We start from the raw sequence: 25,471 nt of genomic DNA, 5'->3' as shown, positions 1-25,471 counted from the left end.
TATCTGATGTCCAATGGTTTGTCTTCTCTAATCCCTAGCGATAATATTTGATCTCAGATGGAAACCATGTGGGCCTACCTGGCTTCTCCAATGGGCCATCAACTGTTGTCAATGGGAAATCCTACAATAGGTGTCTTACCTGTATCTTTCATTGATATGAAGATTACAGATAGTGTCACACTCAATGGACACAATTTTAGGATTTTTTAGTGCAGCCAATAATAATCTGAAAAATTTAAATAAATAACTAAAAAATCTAAAAAAAAATCTAAAAATTAAATAAACTTTTTATTATTTAGATTATTAGATATTTTGATTAGATTTTTTTATTTAGATTGTTTTAATTAGATTGTTAGATATTTTGATTTAATTTTTTATTTAGATTGTTTTAATTAGATTGTTAGATATTTTGATTCGATTTTTTTATTTAGATTGTTTTAATTAGATTGTTAGATTTTTTTTCTTATTAGTATGCACGGAGAGAACATACAAACTCCTTGCAGCTGTTGTTCCTGGTGGGATTTGAGCCCAGGACTCCTGCAGTGCTAAACACTGAGCCACCGTGTAGCCCCTATAACATATAAATTTGGCGAAAGAAGAAGCCATTTTCTGATGACAGATTCCATTGAATGGAGTTGTTCTTGGCAATAATGGACATGTTAAAGGGTTGACCTATATTTTTATGTGGTCTCCAACCCAATGGATCTCCAACTGTGGCAAAATTACAACGTCGATCATGCTCAGAGTAGTGACTTTGCAACTGCTGGAAAGCCAACGGTTGGAGATCACAAACAAGAGTTTGGGTGATTTTATTTTAGCTCCAGGACTCTTCTCAATGTCTCCATCTAAATTGATGGTGGGGGTATATATATGAAAGAAACCTAAAAAGTAAAGTTAATGATAAAAGTAGAAATTCCATAATATCAAATTTTTAGTTACTATTTTTTAAAAAGAACCTTTTACTTCCAAGTGTATATTTTATTTTCTTACTGTCCGGCAGTTGTGTTTAAGAGGTGAGTTTCTCTTAGGTATAAAAGACAGGTCTGTTTTACAAAGCGATGGCTGGAACGCCATATAATAAGAGCGCTACTTCCAATTTATTGATTCGGGAAGGTTTATATTTGCCCACTGCGACAGGGAATTGATTCAGGAAGGTTTATATCTTCCAACTGTGAGCTCTGGTCAGTTATACCAAGGTTTTGTTTATCCTCCCTACAGAGGGAAGAAATAGGAAGTTGAAAAGGTTATGGATGGTTTACAAGTGAAAGAGCCGCAGAAAATCTAGCTGAAGTTTTAAGTTGTGTTTCCATTAGTTACGAGGATGCTATGCCCTGGGTACCAGTAATGTAATGATATTCGTAAAGTGCGTGGCGCTATCTATTAGAAGACCGCCCTAAAAATATTTACAGAGATAATGATCCATTACCCTTTCCCAATGTCCATGGAGTCCCAGTGGTTGTACCTGCGATCAGAGCCCGCACACTGATCGCAGGCATTAACCCATATGATCAAAGCATCATCTTACCAACAACGCATGGGCTCTGCCATTTTGGCTAGGACCACCACCACCCATGACAAGTTCTAAGGGCAGCGATCCATTACCTAGACAGCGTTTTTAAGGTTCCCAGGCCTTTCTTCAATACAATTCTATGGCAACCATTGTATTTTACAGTGCATTGCAGTGTATTATATTGGTGATCTGACCCCCTAGGGTTCAAGTAAATCTAACCCCACAGAAAAGATGCCTTATTCAGCCCCTAGTAAAAAATATATACAAGTAACGGGTGTTATAAAATAGTGTCATTTTTTTTTTTTTTCAAAGTTTTATATTTCTTCTTAAGGTATTAAAACATAACCAAAACTATATAAATTTGGTATCGCCATGATAGTCCTGACCCATAGAATACAGGTAACATTGTAACATTTTATCTGCGTGGTCAACTCTGTAAATACAAAATCCATAAGAAACTGGTGTAAATACAGTTTTTTTTCTCCAATTCGACCACATTCTAAATTTTTTTCAACTTCCCAGAACATTGTATGAAATTTTAAATGATAGTGTTACAAAGTAAAATTTGTCCTGCAAAAATGAATCCCTCATACGGACCTGTTAACAGAAAACTGGCTTTTGGAAGGTAGTAAAAAAAAATTAAAAATTTTTTTTTTTAAAAAAATGGTTCTAATGGGATTGGGCTAAAAGGTATGTTCACTTTTTCCAATCAGTATTTTTGTATTTTTTTCAATAATGCATCTAAAATAGGAAATGTCCTATCGTTTTGGGTATACAGCTCTTATGCAGTTCTATATATCTCCATAATGACATACTACAAAGAACTCATGTTGTCTGCATGAAGATCCTAAATCCCAGTGCAAAATCTTTGTCAGGCCCACCAACCATAATGTATTATTTATAGTACCGGTCTCTTCCTATTGGGAATTGACAGTTTATGGGCCTAAAAAATGTGAACACAGCTTAATGCTTCAGTAAAATGACCTAAACGATCACCATTGTTGTAGATTCCATAGAGGTAGCTCTCAAGATTAGAGATGAGCAAACACTGTTCGGATCAGCCGTTCCGAACAGCACGCTCCCTCAATAAGGGACCAATGATGATGTGCAACAGTTGCGGCAATTTTACTTCCATCCATAGTCCCCAATGGGCCCTAGCCTCAATTGAAATAGCTATGGCCATCTCAATGGAGCCATAGACTTCAGCACCTTCCAAATATTCCGCATTTCTCCCACATAATTAAGAAATCCTATCAATTTTTTTGAATTTTTCATGTAAACGGAGAGCTCAGTTGTGGGCAATATCTAATTATCCCCCTCGTGACTGCGAGATGTTGTCTCCTTATGTAACATTGTGGCCGACTTCTAAGCCGTAGATGAAAGTCTCCTGATTCTTGCATGCTGAAGTACATTACTGCATGGCCTTAAATAATTACCGCTAATCCCCAGAAGCACAATGCTGCCAAAAAAAACATACAAAGCCCCCCACCTAGAAGCGAATTCAGAACTACTTAGTAAACTTTAAGGGTCACGACGCAATGTTTTATTCATGATTTCATGATATTCTCTTTGTAGAGTTCAAATATTTTTTTTATATTAAGAAATATAATGCGTCCCTTTGGGTAATAGTGCCGCCATGCAGATACTTAGTAATTAAACTTTTACAGACGTGTGACTGTACTCAAACAATTCTGATTTAATTATAATTAATTATTTGGGCCAAGCCGAGTGCAAGAATAAGAATATTAATCTCCAAGTGTAAAGCTGCATGCCTCGAGCCGCAAGGAGTGTCTGCGCGGCAGTATTGTTAAAACGGCACGACTGTAGTCATTCATAGGCCCCTGCAGATGTGCCCACCCCAACCTTAGCCCCTCTCACGAAATTAAGTCAATGCAATATCATGACATGCCAGCAAAACCCTTGAGAGACTGTAATGCATAGCGCAACTGCTGGGTGTCTTCACATAGGCGCATACAGCATATCACTTTGTGACAAAATATCACAAAAGAATATTGTCATGAGAAGCTGGTCATCTCGTGGGACACATATCGTGGACATGTCCAGCCATGAGGAAACGTAAGGAAGGAGACAATGGCATCAACAAATTTTCAAGGTGTGGTGTATTGTACTCCACATTTGGGATATTTGCGCTTCCATATAACTGGAGGGACTGGAACTTGGCGTTACGGTTAAGAGAAACATTTGGCTTGGGAAAACACCCATGTCTGTATACCCTAGGGTACATGGAGGTCATACAATAAAGTTACTCACTTAGAACCTATATCTATAAGCCATAACCAAGACCATCTCCTCTGGAGGTCTTCAGCTGTCCATGTACTATAGCTCAGGTATGGCCATTCTTGCGTGCTGACAAATATTACTGCATGGCCTTAAATAATTACCAATAATCCCCAGAAGCACAAAAACATACCCACCAACCCCCGCCCGCCTTCCTCCATGTACAAGGGAATTCAGAACTTCATTCATGGTTATATCCATTGGCAACCTATCAAGAAAAATGACTATCGCCACCATGATGGTTAGAGAAAATTTATTAAACATTTAAAAAAATTTAATTACTTATATTTGCAACAATGTTTAACTTTTAATTGTCTACAAAAGCTAATATAATTAGATGTGAATAATAACCAAGAGTGGCTCAGTGGTTAGCACTGGAGTCTTGCAGCCCTGAGTCCTAGGTTTGTAACTGACTAAGGAAAACATCTGCAAGGAGTTTGTATGTTCTAGGTTTCCGTGGGTTTTCTTCTACACTCCAAAGACATAATGATAGGGGATTTACCGTATATACTCGAGTATAAGCCAACCCAAATATAAGCCCAAAAAACTGGGAAAACTTATTGACTCAAGTATAAGCCGAGGGGGGGAAATACAGCAGCTACTGTAAATTTCAAAAATTAAAATGGTCGGAGTTTTTGGGTGCAGTAGATACTGGGTGCTGGGGAAGGGGAGGGGGTGTTTTGGTTTTCTGTCTGCCCCTTCCCTGAGCTTGAGGACTGTTTTTTCCCCACTTGGAATTCAGTTTGGCTGTATATAGGGGATCTGCAGTGCTCCTATTAACCCCTTCCCGACACAACAGGAGCACTGCAGATCCCCTATATTCAGTAGACCGGGCACTATCAGATACAGGGATACCTAATGTGTTTGTTTTTCACACTCATTCTCTACTTATATGTATTCTAGGGAAAGGAGGGATTTAGAACTTTTATTTATATTATTTTTTTTATCATATTTTTCTAAAGCTTCTTTTTTTTTTTCACTATTTTATGGTAGATTCTATACATTTCTACATTACTATTGCGGCTGGTCATAGAACCCCCCCCCCCAAAAAAAAAATATATTTTTTTTTTTTTTTTTCTTGACTCGAGTATAAGCCGAGGGGGGCTTTTTCAGCACAAAAACTGTGCTCAAAAATTCGGCTTATACTTGAGTACATACAGTAGATTGTGAGCCTTATGATAAGGCTGCAGAATATGACAACACTATACAAGTAAGCAAAATAATAATCCTAGGCTTACCACTGACGCTAGGTTCATACCTGCGCTCGGGTTTCCATACTTCAGGTCCAATTAGGGACCCAAAAAAACAGAAACCCAAACCACTTAGACTAAAATGTGGTCTGAAAAACATGGAGAGAAAATCCTGTTGGCATTTTTCAAGCCAAATGGGGGAACAAATCCCTGAATGGTGAGCAAGCTCAGATGTGAACCCAGCCTTAGTAAATATGGTGCATCTGGGATTATCCTTGTGGTAGACCTCAAAATCTAATCCTTCCAAGAGTACTCATAAATCGGTGCTATAATTTGCACCAATTCCTTATTCATCAGTGGGTTAGTGGGTGGCCTCATCTTCTCTCCAATTCCCACCCTTTTTTTTTTAACCAATTTGAAGAAATGGCAAGAATTTTAAAATGTTCAACATTTTTGTGCAAACATTACCAAATTTGCTACTTTTGCACCATAAAATAGCACAAAATTGACTAAATTTCATCAATAAGATGCTTGGGTAAGCACCCACTAGGGTTGAGCGATCGTGTTCGGAAAAGATCGGATTCCGATCGGCGATCGAGAAAATTTCACGATCGCGATCAGAATTCCGAGCACGATCATTTTATGTGGGATCGAGATTGGTGATCTTTTCCCACAATGCTTTGCTTAGCCTTCACACTGAGTATATGCTGTATACTCAGTGTGAGGGCTCCGCTGCAGTTCCATAGGAATGAATGGAAGCAGCCCGTACACAGCCTTAACTCCCTGCGCGCCGGCTGCCTCCATTAATTCGAATGGGAGGCTAAACTAAACAGGTCTAGCAGCTACTTACCTCTAGAGATGGCTGCTCCGGTGCCCTCCTTCTACTTGTCCTCGCTGCCGCTCCACGCTGCTCTTCTTGCCTCGCTGCCCCGCCTTCCAGGTTAGTGTTTAAAGCGCTAGGTAGGCGGGGCTTGTGGCTTAGTAGAGTGTGGGCGGGTACAGGGCGGGGAGATGTGACATCTCCCCTCCCAGTACCCGTCCACACTCTCCTAACCTGGCAGGGAGGGGGCAGTGAAGGGAGAAGAGCAGCGTGGAGTGGCAGCGAGGCAAAGAAGAAGGAAGGCACCGGGCACCAGACCAGCCATCTCTGGAGGTAAGTGGACACCAGGGGGGACAAAGTAGCCAGAGGATTAAAAAAAATATCCTCTGGCTACTTTAGTGATTGACTTGCACTGGGATCGGAATTGGGATCGAGATCGGGTTCGAATGAAAAATGATCGGAAATCGGATTTTAAAATCGATCCTGAAAAGTCAAGATCGGCTCAACCCTAGCGCCCACCAATCCTGCTAGTGATGCAAAATACCAATGCCGTGGATACCCATCAATACACCAATAGCGAGGCCCCAAGCCATGGAAGTTACACTGTACCTAGTCATGCCCAGACGCCTTATCCTTGAGGACCATCTCCCGCACCGGGCGGTTTGTTGTCTTGTAGGTATTACTTAGCCCACGTAATGTGTTACAACAGACACGTGGAATGATTTTTGGCATTCCTAGCAAGTTCCTCCTTTTACAGTTTAAACAAAAAGTGATTCATTTTCCTCCAGACATATCCACCCAGCTTATTCCTAATCTTTTTTTCATTCTAACAGCCCGTCTATTGAGTTATTTTTAGTCCATAATAGAACTGCATAAATCTTCCCAAAACAGCCAAAGTAACAATGTAAGAAATGTGTGAAAAATTGAGCTCTTGAAACATTAAAGCTGCATAAAAAGCTCAGATATAAAATAATGACACACGGATGATCTTTCTTCATTCCAAGTAGGATCTAAAGAGTTTAACAACTTGCAGGGATTCAAGAATCCGTCTTCAACGTCTTAGAGAGATGTCCGCGTACAGCCCGGATCATTTTCATTTTTAGTATGCAGCGCTTTGCTGAGAATCACAGAGAATCTTACATGCCGGATAATGAACACAGAGTTCAGCCGATTCCCTAATCTTCATGCATTTGCAACATTTAACTGTACGGGCAACCAAAGTTTTTGCGATAAGATTTTTCTATTGGGACTCAAGGGTTAATGGATAGAATACTTTTTTGAGATTGAAACGCTAGGACACCTCCATAGACAGAAATCTCAGATTTACAATATTGATAATTTAGTCATTTTAAAGTGCTAATATGTTTTATTTTTTTCATAACTCCATAGTGCGGGTGAAGGGAACAAACTTTGTAATATACTTTATATAAGAAAAGTGCCCGTGTCTTCATTTATTTGCCTCCTTCTTCCACTGATCAAATCTGTACAATAGAAGTCTATGGAGAAGGAAGAATAGGAGATCATAATGTTACTGCCCCCCATCAGGGAGACTGAACCCCATAACACATGTGATGTAATCTGGGACAGGAGATGACATTATGGTATCACAATGACTACAGTTATGTGTGATCTACTCACTGTATATGGCGCCCCCTATAGTCCCTGTCCTGCAGCAGCTGCCACCCTATATATATATATAGGAGACGATACACTTTATTACTGTATATACAGATATTGGAATACACCAGAATATTGAGCTATAGCCATTACTATCATCATGGTCACTAGCTAAGGACTAATTCACACACAAGACAAAAAAAAACACAGACACAATATAGATAAGTTCGATATGTTTTTGTTTATTGAATAGGCAACATTGTAACAAAATATTACCGGCCCTTTAATTAAAGAAGGTCGCAGTGACTAAGAGCTCAGGCCTGGTGGGGACCATAGAATTTACTATGGCCTGGTCCCCCATGTCCTGAGATGAAAGTCACCGACCCAATGATCCAGAGGAAGGCGAAACAACCCCCGGAGAGTTATACCTCAAGGGGGCAAAAAATTCCTTCCTGGCCCCAAATATGTCGATCGGATATCTCCCTGGACCATATCTCGCCTGCTGCCAAGTGCTGTATGTATGTGTGTATGTGTCTATGTAAGTGTATATATATGTATGTGTGTATGTACATACCTCCCCACTTTTGAAGAACAGAAAGAGGGACAAAATGTAAATTTTAGCAAATTTAGCTCCGCCCACTTTTATGTTGACTCCGCCCATTCTCTTTCATTTTCCATGTTTTAACCGGTATGCAAATGAGTTCTCCACAGCAATGAGGGCGAGCTCCAGCACTCAAACGGCGAAGGGGGCGTCCCCACTGCTGCCTGTGAGCTCTTTTCAGTGATGCCTCCATCTTCAGCTGCAACCCCGCCTCTTCTGTCTTCTTCTGTCGGTTCAACTACCAACGCCTTCGGCCATTTTTGGGAGGCCGCTCTTGCTCTTATAGTTCAATACAGCAGCGTACTGCGCAGGCGTCAGAAGTTGGACCGAGACGGAAGACAGAAGAGGCGGGATTGCAGCTGAAGATGGAGGCGTCGCTGGAAAGAGCTCTTGGGCAGCAGTGGGGATGCCCCCATCACTGTTTGCGCGCTGGGGCCCGCCCTCATTGCTGCAGAGAACTCATTTGCATACCAGTTAAAACCGGTATTTCTAAGTAACGGCGCCGCGGAGACCACGTCTAAAGGTAATAAACGAATAGCCTTTCTTAAAGCTATTCCAAAGTAGTAATTAGAAGGGGCGCAGTATATCAGAGGGCCCCTTCACCCTAACAAAATCTTTCTACCATCTATTACACTGCTGGTAAATGTCTAAGCTGATGAAATTCATGACTAACCCTTACAACTGGATTGTTATAGAGACATAAATGGGTTCTGTACGCTGAGCTATTGGAAACATGGTGCCGTTCTTGGCCCGTTCTGCCCCTGGACCTAACCCATTGTCCTTCTCCTAGGGGTACAACTGGAGAAGTTACCACGTGAACCGACTCAGCGCCTCTGAAATGCAGATGTTGGCGAGTCTGAAGAGGCAGCAGAAAGAGGAGATGGAGGACGAGGGGAGATCTCATGGGCTCAGCCAGTCTCAGATTGACCACTGTAATGTTAGTATGAGCACCAGCAGTGATGATACCACCACCTGGACCTCCTGCCTGCCGCCAGTAAGTGACTCTATACTTCTAACAAGGGTAGTTAGAAAATTCACATTTTGTCTGTGCTTTTTCGGTTCCAGACTGGGCTGTGTCCAAAACTCATCTTATGTACACGCACAACACTTCTATACTGCTCTGCCTGTAGGGACCCCAACCATGGCAAACCATGAAGTGTCTGGGTCCTAAAGCAAAATATGTACCGGACTCCCCAGCTGTAATGGATGGTCTAAAGTGCTGGTCTCCTCGTATTGGGAAGAGACCACTTATGGGCCCAACTGAGACTCCTGGGCTCCTTAAGATACACACACTTGAATAGAGGCCCAGAGGAGGTACAGGCAATAACCACAGATACTCACCTCTCCTGGGCATCCAGTTTTCATACCGGCATCGACTCTTTATTAACAGGCCCTTACAGCCTTTTCCAGCTTCGTCTCTGATGTCACACATCCTGGGGTCACTACTGAGACCTGGGATTGGGCCTCAGTGGCCAAGTGGGGTGTCATGATGAGGATGCCGATGATCTCAGGTTCATAACAAATCCAACTCATTACCACTTTGCTCATCTCTACTATCTACCAAAAGTGGTTAATGGAAGAACAACTGGTGAACGGGGATATGAGGATCCAAGGCTTATGAATACACAAGAGGAGCAAAGGCCTGGCCCAGTTCTGCCTCACTTGATTTTCCAGAATTTTTAGCTCATGGAGAATCCAAGTATTTATTAACACATACATGTCCTTTTGATCTATTACACCTGGGGCTGATGGGGCCATCTCCAGGGTAGGGTAATGCAAATGCTGTGAGCAGTGCAGGGCATGATGGGACATGTACAGTAACGTGAAAAAGTTTCAGGCAGATGTGGAAAAAATTTTGCAAAGTGATGCTATATTAAAATTTGTGCCAGAGTCTCTTCAGGAGACTCCTCTATAGTGTTCACCCCTTCTAGTTATAAAACAATGGACACCATTAGGGTGCATTCACACGGAGTAACGTGACCTGGCACGTATACACCGTATGAGATTTTGCGGGTCGTATACGCTCCCATTGATTGCGGCCACAAAATCACAGGCGCAAAATAACGCGGCATATACTCTCCTAACTCCCTTTGAAATGAATGGGAGCATTTTGAGCGGTCATCTGCCGTCACGTGTATACGTGCCAGATCATTCGCAACGTTACATTGTGTGAACGCACCTGGGCAGGGAAGTTGTTCCCACCATCTAAGCACAGATCTATGGATATAGACTTGCCCCAATCCGTCTGTCTCTTTATGTCATCCCAGACAGACTGGATGATGTTGCGATCAGGGCTATATCATCGCTTCCAGGACTCCTCCTCCAAAGGGCAAAGGTCACACCAAATAGTAATGAGAATGACATTCCTCTTTTCTTCATTCCCTTCTTGTTAATTGACACAAATAAACATTAACCCTTAGGTAACAGATTTCCGCGCAGTCGTCACTACGGCTTATTAAACCTCCACAATATCTCACGTCGCTGCTGTTTTTTCACTTCCCATTAGCCCGGGTTTTCTGTGCCGTTTCTGCCGTGAGCACAAGATTTCTAAATCTACAAATCGCAATTATATATTTTAAGTTAAATAAACATTTTTTACAACATGACAAAAGATGACAAGCGGGGTTACACGGGGAGCCGCTTACCCGGTATGAATTCCGATAAGTGCTTCATACTTTTCTTCGGTGTGTGGGCGTTGGAACATTTTCATCCTTGGTGTCTTTTTTGTGTTATGCGAATCATTTTTGTGTTTATTGCCGCTTGTGCACATAAATACGGCGGAGTTTATAACTTCAGTTTAGCTGTAAAAATCCTCATCTGTCCACGCCGCGCCACTTATTTATTCAGGTACGTGATTTCCAGCGTGACGCGCTGACATTTACAACTCTAAATGCCAATTACCAGTCTTTATAGAAAGGGCTATTGATTGAGAATCTGTCAGGAATAAGAACCAAATATTCATTCACATTACCGAAGTAGGCGAAAACTAAGCCCAGGACCTTCAGGGCAGAAGAGGACACCGGTCCCAGAGGGCCCCTGTGCAAGGTAAATGTAGGGGCCCCTGGTTTTCACCTGCTAGATCATTCATGACTGTCCTGAAAATCCCTCTCTGTGTTCAGGACCACCAGTAAAGTCAGTTTAGGCTAAGTTCACACGGTGGCGGTGGGGCAGATTTTGGCACCGAGAGTGACACGGGGAGCCATGTCACTCTCGGATCAAAACTCACCTGCCATGACTGTCGCGGCTTCCGACAGTCGTGGCTTCCCCCTCCGGAGTCGGATCAAATGAATGAGCCGATTACAGAGGTTGCTGCCGCCAGGCGGACTCCACCTGAAGAAAGGACAGCCAGCCCATAGACCACCATTGTGAGGGGGCGGATTATGACGTGGATTACGCGCCATAATCCGCCCCCTCTGTGCCCGTGTGAACGGGCCCTAAATTTTTTATTTTTTTTTAAATGCATCACATTTGTTTTTGAAAGCATAATTTTTCTGCAGCATTTTTTTTCTGCAATGTGTACATGACATCAAACAAAAGCTCATTTGCTTTTCTTCGAATGTTTTTATTCCACTGTATATTCACAACCGACCCCATAGGTGGAGGCCTGGGAGAGGTGACAAAAATAAAAAACATTCATACTCACCTGCCATCACCTCATTTACGTTATCCAGGGCTCTCTCCACCTTCTCAGTCACATTATGCATCTGGGGCCAATCACAGGCCTCAGTGTTGACCTGAGCATGCTGAGTATCATGATGTTCGGTGTACACATTTGACCGCCAATGGCCCATCACAAGCTTCAGTGGTGACCTGGGCATGATGTGTATCATGATATTCGGTGTACACATGTGACCACCAATGGCCCATCACAGGTCTCAGTGATGACCTGGGCATGCTGAGCATCATGATGTTCGGTGTACACATGTAACCGCCAATGGCCCATCACGGGCCTCAGTGGTGACCTGAGCATGCTGAGTATCATGATGTTCGTTGTACACATGTGACCGTTGATGGCCCAATCACAAGCTTTAGTGGTGACCCCAGGCGCATGACATCATCAAGAGAGTTCTGGACACTATGGATAGATCCAAAACAGGCAACAGAAGGTGAATATGAATGTTTTTTTCATTTCTGTCACCTCACCGGGGCCTCCACCTATTATTCTCTGGAATATGAAGATACCCTATATTGGGGATAACACAGTGGCGCAGTGGTTAGCCTTGCAGCGCTGGAGTCCTGGGTTTGAATCCTGCCAAGGACAACATCTGCAAGGAGTTTGTATGCTCTCCACATGTTTGTGTGGATTTCCTCCCATACTCTAAAGACATACTGATAGGGAAAGAGGTAGATTGTGAGCCCTATATGGGGATCACAAGCTACATTAAAAAGCGAGAGAGACCTTATATTGTGGTGGCCATTTTAGTTTGCCCATAGTTTTTTTTGTAAAAACACAAACAATTTGGAATATTTGCATCAAACCCAGCTTGCTACGAGTCCGGTTTCCCATCTTTAGTGAGAACCTATTAGACAGGAAGTATTATTCTTTATTCAATCCACTTTTTGTCTTCACATATGCACTCAAAACCTGATTGTGTGTTCTTACCTTAAGGCAGCAATGCCCGGGATGTACTATAAGAGGTGCAGAAGAGCAGTTGTAACCAGGCCCTGGACCTCGAGAGGTCCCCAATGGTCCCTCTGCCCTAATGGCATAAGTTAAAAGGGGAGCCATAATTGATTTTACATTGGGGCCCAAGATCTTGAAGTTACGCCTTTGAATTGGTCCGTCTTACTGGTCTTGGCTGTATGTAGTACAGTACATCAATCCCCGTATCTACATAACCGTAGTGTAGTAATGTATATCCGTGATTTATAGTATTGCTGCCCACTGTCAAGAACACGAAGGGCCATTCAGCTTAATGCACTTCCCTGTCCACCATGTGTGAATGAGAAGTTTATCGGCCTCTATGGAGCACATTAGTGGACAAGATGCACTTTTGACATCATGCCGAGTCGATATTCAATTGACCACCAGCAGTTTAGAAGACAAATGTGCATTTACTATGTTATAAGGTAATCCATTATTTAGTTGAGGTGACTGGAGGAATTTATCAAGTCCTGTCTTGTTGAAGTTTATCCTAAAAAGTTGCAAAATAGGATTTGCCACTGTTTGGGCTATTTTGAGCTTCAATTTCTGCATTTTGCGATTTTGGCACCACTCACTCCCATTTGGTTAGCCTCTCAAGCCTATGTCCTCCAGATTTAGCAAATGTGATTTAAAAAAAAATAAAATGGGGAGGTGACGTAGAAAGTGCAGTAACATCCCAGGACAGAGGTGTTAGACTTTTGCCAAATTTATCAAACATCAGGCGATATTTCATACAACTTGGCACAACTTATGACAAGACTTCCCTAATGATAAATCTCCTCCATTGTGTTTATAGATTATAATATGTGGGCCATTTTCAAAAATATCAGGAAGCCCCTAGTGACATCATTCACCTAATTCTGCTACATGCATAGACTTATAAGCAGGGGCACAGCCGTAGTGCCAAGGGGCCCAAAAGCAAACATAAGAAGATATTAGTATTGTGTTTTGCTTATGAAGATGGGAATCCCTCTTGCAGAATATGCACTGGGTCCAGGAGATTCGTGTTAAGGGGGTTGTCTGTATTCATAGGATAGGCCAAACATGACTGATCAGTGGGGGGCCAGTAGTCATCCTGTGCACGGAGCAGCTGCTCCAGGGTACGGCCAGTAGTGTCCGGGCACCGTTACTGCAGCTGACTTCAATGGACAACCTGACCAGTTGACCAATACTGACCAGTTGACTTCAATGGACAACCCTTTTAACTGGGTACTGCTTCACTGATTCTGACGTAGTTGAAATTTTTTCTCTAGCCCTCACCATTCCTGAGAAATCAGTACTGTTAGTTTCAACACAATTTCACTCTCTACTGTCAGGTGGGTGGTGTCAAGTTGGAAGAGACAGACAAGGACCGCCCACCTGACAGGAGCATAATTGTGCTTAGATTAACAGTACGGATTGCTCAGGAACGGTGAGGGCTAGAGAAAAAATTCCAACTGTGCCAGAATCGGTGGAGAGCAGCCTATTAAAGGGTGCAAAGATGCTGAAAGGTCCTTTTTAAATGCATCTTAACTGATTCTGTACATTTTGTCGGCTCAGTATTTTTCATCATGTATATAAATGGATAATATTATATAATTGGTGGAGATCCGACACTTCTGTGGTTTCGTTATTCTTAAAAATTACCATATGTCATTTGGGGATGGAACGGGTTAGTTATAGTTTTGTAAAGTTTCAGACCATTATCTCCCTGGAGAAATTTAAGCCAAATTCATTGCAGATTTTATGGAACATTTAACAGAATAATTTATCGTTTTTACGAGTATGTTGTTTTATCCCTCCACATCTCAAAAATGACTGAACGGGTAATAAAATACCTGCGTAGGCTGAGCAGACTGTAAGCTTTCCACCTCATCAGGGTGTTCTAAAAAAAACAGGAGTAATGAAGTCGAGCTCAGAGTGTGTATAAAGTTGTAATGTGACCACGGGTTTTATTTCTCACGTTCGGACATCTCCGTTGCAATGGTAGAAATTTTTTTTTTATATTTTTAGATGAGTTTCTGCCAGCTGAAGACACAAATTTTAATATTCTCCTGCCATACATAGGGATATTCATTCAATAAAAAGTCCAGAAGACAGCTCCGTTCTCTGTGTAACGGCCAGACCAGGTACTGCAGATGGGAATATTTCAATGGGAGCTAAGCTGCACTTACTCAGTTCCACCACTACACAGAGAACGGCGCTGTCTGCTTCCTGCCCCATTCTCTGTGTAACAGCTAATCGAAAGGATGAAGGTTTATCTAACAAAGCTTTCTTTAAACTCAGATAACACCTCCTACATCATCCATAGACTGCTACAAGAAGGTCTTGGCTAACAATATTGCTGCACTGTCAGAGGGGCCGGCCTCACAGGTTAGTGTCTTTGCTGGGCGGTGAGGAATACCCCATTTACAGTACAAGTCTATAGAAGTGTACCGGCATGGGGGCATTCTTCACCGTCCAGTGATGATCTGCGAGGCCGGGCCTTCTGGCACTAATGGAATATACACAGTCCAGTCATATTAATGTGACCACCGCCTACTTTTGACATCAACGTTAAATAACCAATCACAGAAGACACGTGTCATCCGCCATCTGGGTGCACTCATCATTGTGGAAGGCACAATGGATCAACACAAGTATGCATCTATCCTTGCGGACCATGTTCACCCCTACATGCGAAATGTTTTTCCTCAGGATGATGGCATCTACCAGCAGGACAATGCGACGTGTCATAAAGCTCGCAGTGTACGTGTGTGGTTTGAGGGGCACCAGGATGAGTTTACCGTACTAAATTCCCCAGACTTGAACCCAATGGAGAATCTGTGGGACCACCTCGATCAGGTTGTTCACGCCATGGATGCTCAACCGCGTAACCTAGCAGAGCTGGCCACGGCACTGGAGTCGGCATGGCTCAACATCCCAGTGACATCATCACAACAGCGGTCCGCTCTGCCAAAGGTGGTTATTCTGGATTTTGACAAGTGGTCACATTAATGTATATGTATATTTCTGGCAGCGGGACACATACTTGTACACCCCAAAGTACCCTAAACTCTTCGCACCATCAGCTTGGCATTGGTATATAATATGTCCCAATATTGAGGACATGACAGGGTCTCTTTAATAACTATAAAACTACAAGCTCGGATGATGAGACTGAGCTCATTATATATAAGATTGTACCTCCAACTATAAAACTACTTTCCATAAATGAATAGTAAACATTAAAATAAGAAACTTTGTAATATATCTTATGAAAGAAAAATGCTTTTATCTTAATTTATCGGGCTGCTTTTCTCCCCCCTCCCCCCTTTACTTCAGTCTGTTATCGCTAATAGATCCCATATCCAGAGAGGAAGCAGACATTTTTCTTTAATAAGATATATTGCAAAGTTTCTTCTATTCCCCTGTACTATTCATTTATGTAAAGTTCTCCTATAATTGGAGGTCCACTTTAAGGCAATTACATATCATTAGTCGGCAATGGCTACGCGGGCGCACATCTGATCTACTCGCTGTGCTGACTTCTATACCGTATTCACACAAGTGCATTTACATTCAGATTGATAGAACCATTAGAAAGTTACTTTAGGAAGAGCAGTGACAGCACTGACGATAAATTAAAGCCGCTTCTATGACATTAATGTTATATTATGTGGCTAAGAGCTCTTACTCATTGATTTTGCATGCCGTCCTCCTGACCGTCCGCTTGGCCCCACAACTCCTAGTAAATCACTGTTTTAAGGAACGCAGCATAAATTTTCTATCTAAAGCATATTCTATCCCTTTAAAGTGACATTGAAATTGGAAAAGTCCCTGACGTGGCAGAAAAAACCAAGTGGTAGAGAAACACTAGTGCCCGATCCAGGGTCAGACTTAAGGGGTTGCAACTTAAGATAATCCTAAGATAAGATAATCCTTTAATAGTCCCACCTTGGGGAAATTTCAAACTTGTGGGGTCACAAATGATGTTTCAGTCCCCTAGGCTCAAAGAGGTTGCTTTTCTTTATTTATGGCCTTTCCTTACCGTGTTACCCCAAAAATAAGTCAGTCTCTTATATTAAATTTTGGTCCTATGTCTTATTTTCAGGGGATGTCTTATGTGCTTACTGTGCAAAGATTGTGTGAAGAAAAACATTGCAGCCGGCTGAACGCTGTGTGCGGTGCTCCGATGTATACCCTATGTATATATCATTAATAGCATTGAGCGTTCGGGAAAGATCGGATCCCGATTGGCGATCGAGCAAATTTCACGATCGGGACCGGCTGGAAAATGATCGAAAATCGGATTTTAAAAACGATCCTGAAATTTCAAGATCGGCTCAACTCCAGTGTCTGTCCTTTACAACTGAAACAGCCGGGCCAAAAAAGTTGGTAGGCAAAACTTTTTGTCCAACTATTTCCAACAGATGTAGGAGACTCCGACGCAGATGTGAACTGGATGGTGGGATTGTTTGGACAATCGATCTGATCAACGATTGGACACCAGGGCTGCCCGTGCTGAAATCTAATATGCATGGCCAACCTTAACCCTTACATATCAGCGACAGCGCTTTACGTCTGCAGAAATTAATACGATGACGGATAGCCCTGACGAATCCCTTTAAGCAATTTCTATCTAAAGGATGCACAGCTACGAGAGCAAATGTAAGAATTATATTCCCGAAATCTACAAATGTGCGATAGGAAGATAGGGATCTGCAGCTTGGCTTAACGTTGACATATCGCCGGCTTTTTATTTATTACAATCTGATATCTATGTGTAAAGCATGGCTTAAAAACAACATTATTATGTTCTATGGAAGATTCTTTGTTTAGTAAAGTTACCAACACAGACAATAGGAAAAAAAATTCTACTGAATAAGATGTTTCTGTGAGTTTCGGCTTTGGGCTGCAGTCTCGTTGAATCCTATTGTATGCCAACAGCTCCTCCACTTGGCGCTGCGGGGTATTGCAGTCACCTGTGCTGTAAATAATATCAGATATGATAATCAGTTAATATGGTTATCTGCTCTGGCTTGTGAATCTCAGATAATTATTATATTTTCCGTCTCTTTCCTACTTATCCATGCTTCATTAACACATACTGATTATATCCGATGGCTGCATTTGTAACAAACCTGCAGAAATGTGACCGCAGTGCGACCAGGAAGCGCCGTGAGCAAATGATCAGAAACGTCTATCTCCAGCCAGATGCCAAGAATACGATTATTTGCAGGGGCCTCTCGGAGCTGTGACCTTTGCATTTTCCTTAAATTGTATCCCCCATTAGCAGTGCCTGTTATATGTCAGGCATGTAATCTAGACTTTCAAGGAGGAGAAGTCCTAGGAAAAGTGACGTTCCTTGTGAGCTGTACAATGAAATACATGGCACATCATTGATTTATTAAAGATATATACGCATGCGCGACTCTTACACCTACCACATTTATCACATAGGAAAAATACCAGACGTGTTGTTTGCATGGTGTATAAGTGACATTTCTGCTTATAGAGTCCATGCAGATCTATTTAACAGCACGGTATTGCAAATCCCTCCCTTTAAGGAGGAATTTTCATCACTTCCCCAACTCCAGCCCTCCTCATCTTTCAATAGGCGCCGCTCCACTGATTCCGGCACAGTTGGAATTTTTTCTCTAGCCCCCAGCGTTCCTAGGTAATCATTGCTACTAGTTTCAGCACAAGTAGGCTCTCTGCTGTCAGGGGGGCGGTCTCTATCTTTCTACTGCAACACAGGACCGCCCCCCTCGACATTAGAGAGCGTAATTCTACTGAAACTTAAAGCAATGTTTTCTCTGGAGTGGTAGGGCCTAGAGAAAAAATTCCAACTGCTACAGAATCAGTGGAGCGGTGACTATTGAAAGACTTGGAGTTGGTGGAGGTGGTGAAAGGTCCTCTTTAAATGAACACTCCAGAAAAAGCTGATACACTGTGTTATGCGTAATGCAGAGCTTAAGGAGGCAGAGCATGACACAAGGATTCAAAGAACCAATCTGACATGACATTTTTGTGCTAATAAATTGCTTCAGCATGTCAGCGCTAGGTGTCTTCCTTCCCTTTAACTTGCTGTTCACTGCCTGTCACCTGAAGTCTGTCTCTAGCAACAGAGACGATAGTGACATCACATAGAGCTGGAGCAGCAGCGGCGGAGCAGTATGCACAGATGTCTGTTCTCTGCAAGGGTTATCATCAGACTTCCCTTGGGCCTACCAGTTAAAACGATTCTGGTGCCCACTATCCAACAACCTTTAGGAGATATGCATCAGTACAGTTCATATATGGGTCTGCTTGAGCATTATTGTGTTAGAAGATGGGACCACCAGAGGATGCCCCATTAGTACTCTAATGGGCCAGTCCAACACTGAAACTGGGAATGCAATGATAAACTATATTTGTTCCCAGATAACTCCTTTCCTGCCCCCCACCCAAAGCCATCAAGTATCCTGTGTGTCCTAGACATGGAAGGAACGTTGTATTGGTATTCCTACTGCCTATTGCATCACTTTTGTCTATACACATAGCTTTGCTGCATTATCTAACAGGTCATGGTATAGACATTAGTAATAGTAATATCAGTACACTGGGTAGCGATCAACTGGTAGATTGCATTTACAGGACACACAGAATAGTTGTGGCTGCACATAGAGCCAGAATATTGTAGACAGCTTTAAAGTGGGGGAGGAGGGACAGGAAAGGAAATATCACTGCTGATAAGGCTGGTAAGAGACAAGAATATTTTGTTTAACAACATACTCGTCTTGAGAAGATGAGAGCAACCTCGCCAACAGCACCAGCCCAGGAATGCCAGATGTGTACCGGGTATCTGAACTACAAAGCACTAACTTTCTGATCCATCTTCAGCTGAGGCCGACTTAGTGAAGAAGTGTCTTTTCATCCCACCGCGGACATGACACATCAGAAAGGGTTCTGCTCCAACCAGTTATCTTACAGCCAAATACAGAACAGGCTGAGCTCATAGCCACCCTTCCACCATGGCTTCCCTCATATTCTTAGAGTATATCAGATCTGGTTTGGAAAAGGTCAAGTGTGACAGAAACGTTGTCGCCAACTGTGTATGATCTGGATATAACACTGGACAGGCTGTATAATTGTCTTCTATGCAACTGAAGAGGACATGAAAAAATCCCAAGGAAGGTGAGGGAAGACGAGTATCAGTGTTTATTATGTTTCTGCACCTCTTCGAACCTCTGCTTATTATACTCTGGGGTCTAAAGAGACCCCAAAGTAAAATGATAACACTTCAGGTTCAATCCAAGAAAACTGAATTGGCAGGTGAACCTCATGAATATTCGTGAAAAGAAAATCTCATGAGGTTTGCCCATCTCCATCTAAAACACATGATAAAAGTGATGCACAGCGTGTAGGCATTTTTTGATGAAAATTAAGTCAGAATTCTCGTGTATGTAAATCTGCTCCAGTGTGTTCCTTTAAATTACACCAATAGAGATGGACGAACTGACTCGTACAAGCTCGACTCAAATATTCCAAATTGTTTTCTGACTTTCTGAGTTGAACTAAAATGACCACTACAATATACTTTGGGGTCTCTTCAGACGCCATAGTATAGTAGGTGGATGCCCAGGGAAGGTGTAAAGATAATAAAACATTCATACTTACCATTCTTCATCTCTTTTGGACCTTCTTGCTCTCCTGGTGACTTCATGTACCCAGGGGTCACTGCTGAGGCCTGTAATTTGGCCACCAACAGTCACATGGGCATGCCGACGCTTGGCACATACATGTCTCTGCTGAGGCTAAATTACAGGTCTCAGCAGTGACCTTGGATGCATGACGTCATTGAGGAGGCTGAGAGAGTGCTGATTGCCACAAGGAGGCCCAAAAGAGGTAAAAGAAGGTTAGTATGAATGCTTTTTTGTACACCTCTCCTGGGGCTCTACCTATTGTACTTTAGTGTTTTTAACAAGACCCCAGAGTATAATAATGTCACTGTCACTTTGACATAACTTCCTTAGGCGCCCTGACAGTGTTCTACACTGTTTTATAGATAGGCTCCTAGGAGCCATGACAGTGTCATACACTATGTTTATAGATAGGTTCCTAGGAGCCCTGACAGTGTTATATACTATTTTATAGATAGTTCCTAGGAGTCCTGACAGTGTCATACACTATGTTTTATAGATAGGTTCCTAGGAGCCCTGACAGTGTCATACACTATGTTTATAGATAGGTTCCTAGGAGCCCTGACAGTGTTCTACACTGTTTTATAGATAGGCTCCTAGGAGCCATGACAGTGTCATACACTATGTTTTATAGATAGGTTCCTAGGAGCCCTGACAGTGTTATACGCTATGTTTTATAGATAGGTTCCTAGGAGCCCTGACAGTGTTATACACTATGTTTTATAGATAGGTTCCTAGGAGCCCTGACAGTGTTATACACTATGTTTTATAGATAGGTTCCTAGGAGCCCTGACAGTTTCATACACTATGTTTTATAGATAGGTTCCTAGGAGCCCTGACAATATTATACACTATGTTTTATAGATAGGTTCATAGGAGCCCTGACAGTGTCATACACTATGTTTTATAGATAGGTTCCTAGGAGCCCTGACAGTGTTATACACTATGTATTATAGATAGGTTCCTAGGAGTCCTGACAGTGTTATACAATATGTTTTACAGATCCTACTAAATTTGTTCACCTCAAAACGAATCAGGGACCTGTGCCACCCGAACCAGAAACAAAACGAATCCTGAGAGGTTCCTTCATGTCTAAACACTGTAACACTGAATCTCTTGGGTCCTAATTAGAGATGAGCGAACACTAAAATGTTCGAGGTTCGAAATTCGATTCGAACAGCCGCTCAATGTTCGTGTGTTCGAACGGGTTTCGAACCCCATTATAGTCTATGGGGAACAGATACTCGTTAAGGGGGAAACCCAAATCCGTGTCTGGAGGGTCACCAAGTCCACTATGACACCCCAGGAAATGATGCCAACACCTCTGGAATGACACTGGGACAGCAGGGGAAGCATGCCTGGGGGCATCTAACACACCAAAGACCCTCTATTACCCCAACATCACTGCCTAACAACTACACACTTTCCACATTCAAAAAAACCTCTATCAAAGTGGGAAAATACCTGGAAACCTTCTTTACTCCCCAAATGGATGGACACAAACCCCAATTTAAGCTCAACAAACAGTAACAACCACCCCTTTAAATCACGTTCCCCATGACAACCACAAATGGAATAGGCAATGGGAATTCCAAAAGCCCTCACCCTTAACTGTCATTTTGAGTGTGTGTGTGTGTGTGTGTGTGTGTGTGTGTGTGTGTGTGTGTGTGTGATGTGGTAAGACCTTCCAAAATTCACTTTTCTAGCCCTTAACATGAGCCCTTCCAAACAAAGTTACATGACCTTAAGCTGAGCTACCAGCAGAGATTGAGGCCCTTGGCATGAGTAGAGCCTTGCACCAGCAGTGTTTTTGGCACTTAGGGTGAGTTGAGCCTTGTACCAGCGTGTGTCCCTTAACATCAGGCGGGCCCTAAGTTCTGCGCTTTGCACAAAAGTTCCACATTAACTAGGCTGAATGGTACAAAGATTAGTAGGCCCGAGAACCAGGAACAGGTCTTGCAATGGCTGTCGGATAACGCTTAAAGCACATTGTCCACCAGCCAGTCAGCCTCTACCTCCTCTTACCCAACAGTCTTGTCCTCCTTCCACCCAAAATTCCCAATCTTCTCAGAACAATAACCCCAACTGTCCCTGCTCCCCAGAGCTGTTCTCCCTTCCTTTGACTGTACCGCAACCTGCCCCTCCATTTCGCGATTCCACGGACCTAACAGACGAGTATCTGTGTCCAGATGCTCAAACACTAGAGTCTCCTCCATTCCATCTCCGGTCGATTTGGTGGCGGATGACCAGCAACCCACCCTCATCGACGACGATGAGACGCAGTTGCTGTCAGGGCAGCCAGTTGACATGCGCATTGTGCAGGAGGAGGAGGCGAGACAGGAGTTGGAAGAGGAGGTGGTGGACGACGAGGACACCGACCCCACCTGGACAAGGCAGATGTCAAGCTGGGAAAGTAGTGTGGATGTTGAGGCAGGTGCAGCACCAAAAAGGGTAGCTAGAGGCAGAGACATGTCCAGAGGCAGAGGTCAGCTGCTTTGCCGAAGCCAGGCCAGACCCGGAATGTCCGAAGATGTTCCCTTTTGTACCCAGCCCAGAAAAACTCCCCCATCGAGGGCACGTTTCTTGAAGGTGTAGAGTTTTTTCAAGGAATGCGCCGAGGACAGATATAGTGTCGTCTACACAATTTGCCTCTCGAAATCGAGTAGGGGCCCTGAGAAGAGCAACCTGTCCACCACTTCAATGCACCGTCATTTGGAATCCAAGCAATGGAATCAGTGGCAGGCAGCAACGGCAGGACAAACGTCGCCCGCCGTTCATGCCACTGCCTCTGCTCACAGTGCTGGCGATGCACTCCAGAGGACGAGCCAGGACATCACTTCATCTGCCTCCGCCACTTTGTTGACTTCTCCCTCATCCTCCCCTGTTTCTGTCTTATCTCCTTCTCCTGCACCATCAAAGGCACCATCAGGCGCTTCTTTACAACAACCCACCATCTCTCATACATTGGAGCGCCGGCAGAAATACACCGCTAACCACCCACCCACGCAAGCCTAGAACGCCAACATCGCTAAACTGCTGGCCCAGGAGAGGTTGGCGTTCCGGCTTGTTGAAACTCCCGCCTTCCCGGACCTGATGGCAACTGTGGCACCTCACTATGCCGTCCCTAGCCGTCTCAACTTCTCCCGGTGTGGCGTCCCCGCCTTGCACCAGCACGTGTCACTCAACATCAGGTGGGCCCTTAGTTCCGCGCTTTGCTGCAAGGTCCACTTGACCACCGACACTTGGACAAGCGCCTGTGGTCAGGGATGCTGCAGTGCTTATCTTTAATGACAGGCAGGGTGAATGTGGTGGAGTCTGTTCCCCGGGTGCAAACTGGGGTGGCCTATCTCCTCTCCCAGGCCAAAATTCATGGCAGGAGTAGACTGAAACCCTACGACGCTGCAACCTCCACCACAGCTACTAGCGGCAAACGCTAAAACACTGGTGTGGGGAGACGTCAGCAGGCGGTGCTGAAGCTCATCAGCTTGGGGGACAGACAGCACAGTGCCTCCGAGGTCAGGGATGCCATCCTGGCTGAGATGGCATTTTTTTTTCCCTGCTACACCTGGGGCCTGGCATTTTTACGCCTGTGATAATGGCTGGAACCTGGTAGCGGCTCTGGAGCTTGCCAGCCTCCAACACGTTCCATGTTTGGCCCACGTCTAACCTAGTGGTGCAAAGTTTTTTAAAAACATACCCAAATGTACCGAAGCTACTGTTGAAAATGCGGCGCTTGTGCGCCCACTTTTGCAAGTGCACAGGAGTCGCTGCTAGCCTAAAAACACTCTAGCAAGGCCTACATCTGTCCAAACACAGGCTGTTGTCCGTCATTCACACACGCTGAAACCCTACAATACCATATCTTGAGCAGGGTGTGTGAGCTGCACAGACCTTTGATGGAGTTCCATCTACAAAACCCAAGGGTTCCTCAAAGTCAGCAACCAAAGTTTCTGCACCATGAGTTTCCAGGGGTGGCAGAGTTATGGCTAGGGGAAGAGGCATGGATAGGGATGATGTCTAGGGGCAAAAGCAGTGTGGATGTGGAGGCAAGCTAAGCAGGAAAAACTGGGGGTACAAGCTAAGGCATGGACTGGGGTGATGTCTAGGGGCAAAAGCAGTGTGGATGTGGAGGCAAGCTAAGCAGGAAAAACTGGGGATACAAGCTAAGGCATGGACTGGGGTGATGTCTAGGGGCAAAAGCAGTGTGGATGTGGAGGCAAGCTAAGCAGGAAAAACTGGGGGTACAAGCTAAGGCATGGACTGGGGTGATGTCTAGGGGCAAAAGCAGTGTGGATTTGGAGGCAAGCAAAGCAGGGAAAATGGTGGCTAGAGGCAAAGGGATGTCCATAGGCAGCAAGGGCAAAGATGCAAAACTCTCCCGTTTCAAGAATTTTCCTGACTTGTTTCCCCACAAAACATTCCTGGGAGGAGGGCTGAAACACCACCCTCCTCCTCCTCCGCTGTTAGATTTACCCCAGCTACGAGCTGAAAACGCTGCAACACTGGTGTGGGGAGACGTCAGCAGGCTGGGCTGAAGCTCATCAGCTTGGGAGACGGACAGCACACTGCCTCTGAGGTCAGGGATGCCATCCTGGATGAGATGGCAATTTGTTTATCCCCGCTGCCCCTGGGGCCAGGTTTTTTAGCTTGTTGGAGGGCTCTGGAGCTTGCCAGCCTCCAACACGTTCCATGCCTGGCCCACATGTTCAATGTAGTGGTGCAATGATCTTTAAAAACATACCCCAAATTAGCTGAGCTAAGGGTGAAAGTGCGGCACTTGGACACCCACTTTCCCAAGTCTACAGTACCTGGAGCTAGCCGCAATACACTCCAGCAAGGCCTACATCTGCCTGAAGCACCTACTGTTGTGCGAGGTCACCACACGCTCTAACCCTAGATACCGTATGTTCAGCAGGGTGTGTGAGCAGCAGAGACCTTTGATGGAGTACCAGCTACAAAACCCAAGGGTTCCTCAGAGTCAGCTCCCTCACTTTCTGCACCATGAGTTTCCATGGGTGGCAGACTTATGGCTAGAGGCACAGGCATGGATAGGGGTGATGTGTAGGGGCAAAAGCAGTGTGGATGTGGAGGCAAGCTAAGCAGCAAAAACTGGGGGTACAAGCAGCCGGTGACATCATCACTGACAA

At 43.9% G+C, this 25,471-nt stretch overlaps 1 protein-coding gene across 1 annotated transcript in view; it reads left to right on the top strand.

Annotated features, from left to right (window-relative positions):
* CFAP20DC (CFAP20 domain containing) overlaps positions 1–25,471 on the top strand; it is a 197,980-nt gene that overhangs the window by 118,144 nt on the left and 54,365 nt on the right. The window contains exon 14 of the mRNA XM_075286776.1: positions 8,827–9,030. Within this exon, the coding sequence (XP_075142877.1) occupies positions 8,827–9,030 (204 nt within the window). The remainder of the gene's footprint in view (positions 1–8,826; positions 9,031–25,471) is intronic.

Source organism: Leptodactylus fuscus, chromosome 9, assembly GCF_031893055.1.
Source record: "Leptodactylus fuscus isolate aLepFus1 chromosome 9, aLepFus1.hap2, whole genome shotgun sequence".
Lineage (NCBI taxonomy): Eukaryota > Metazoa > Chordata > Amphibia > Anura > Leptodactylidae > Leptodactylus > Leptodactylus fuscus.
Note: the sequence above shows the minus strand (reverse complement) of the source record. Positions and strands in the feature narration are given on the sequence as shown.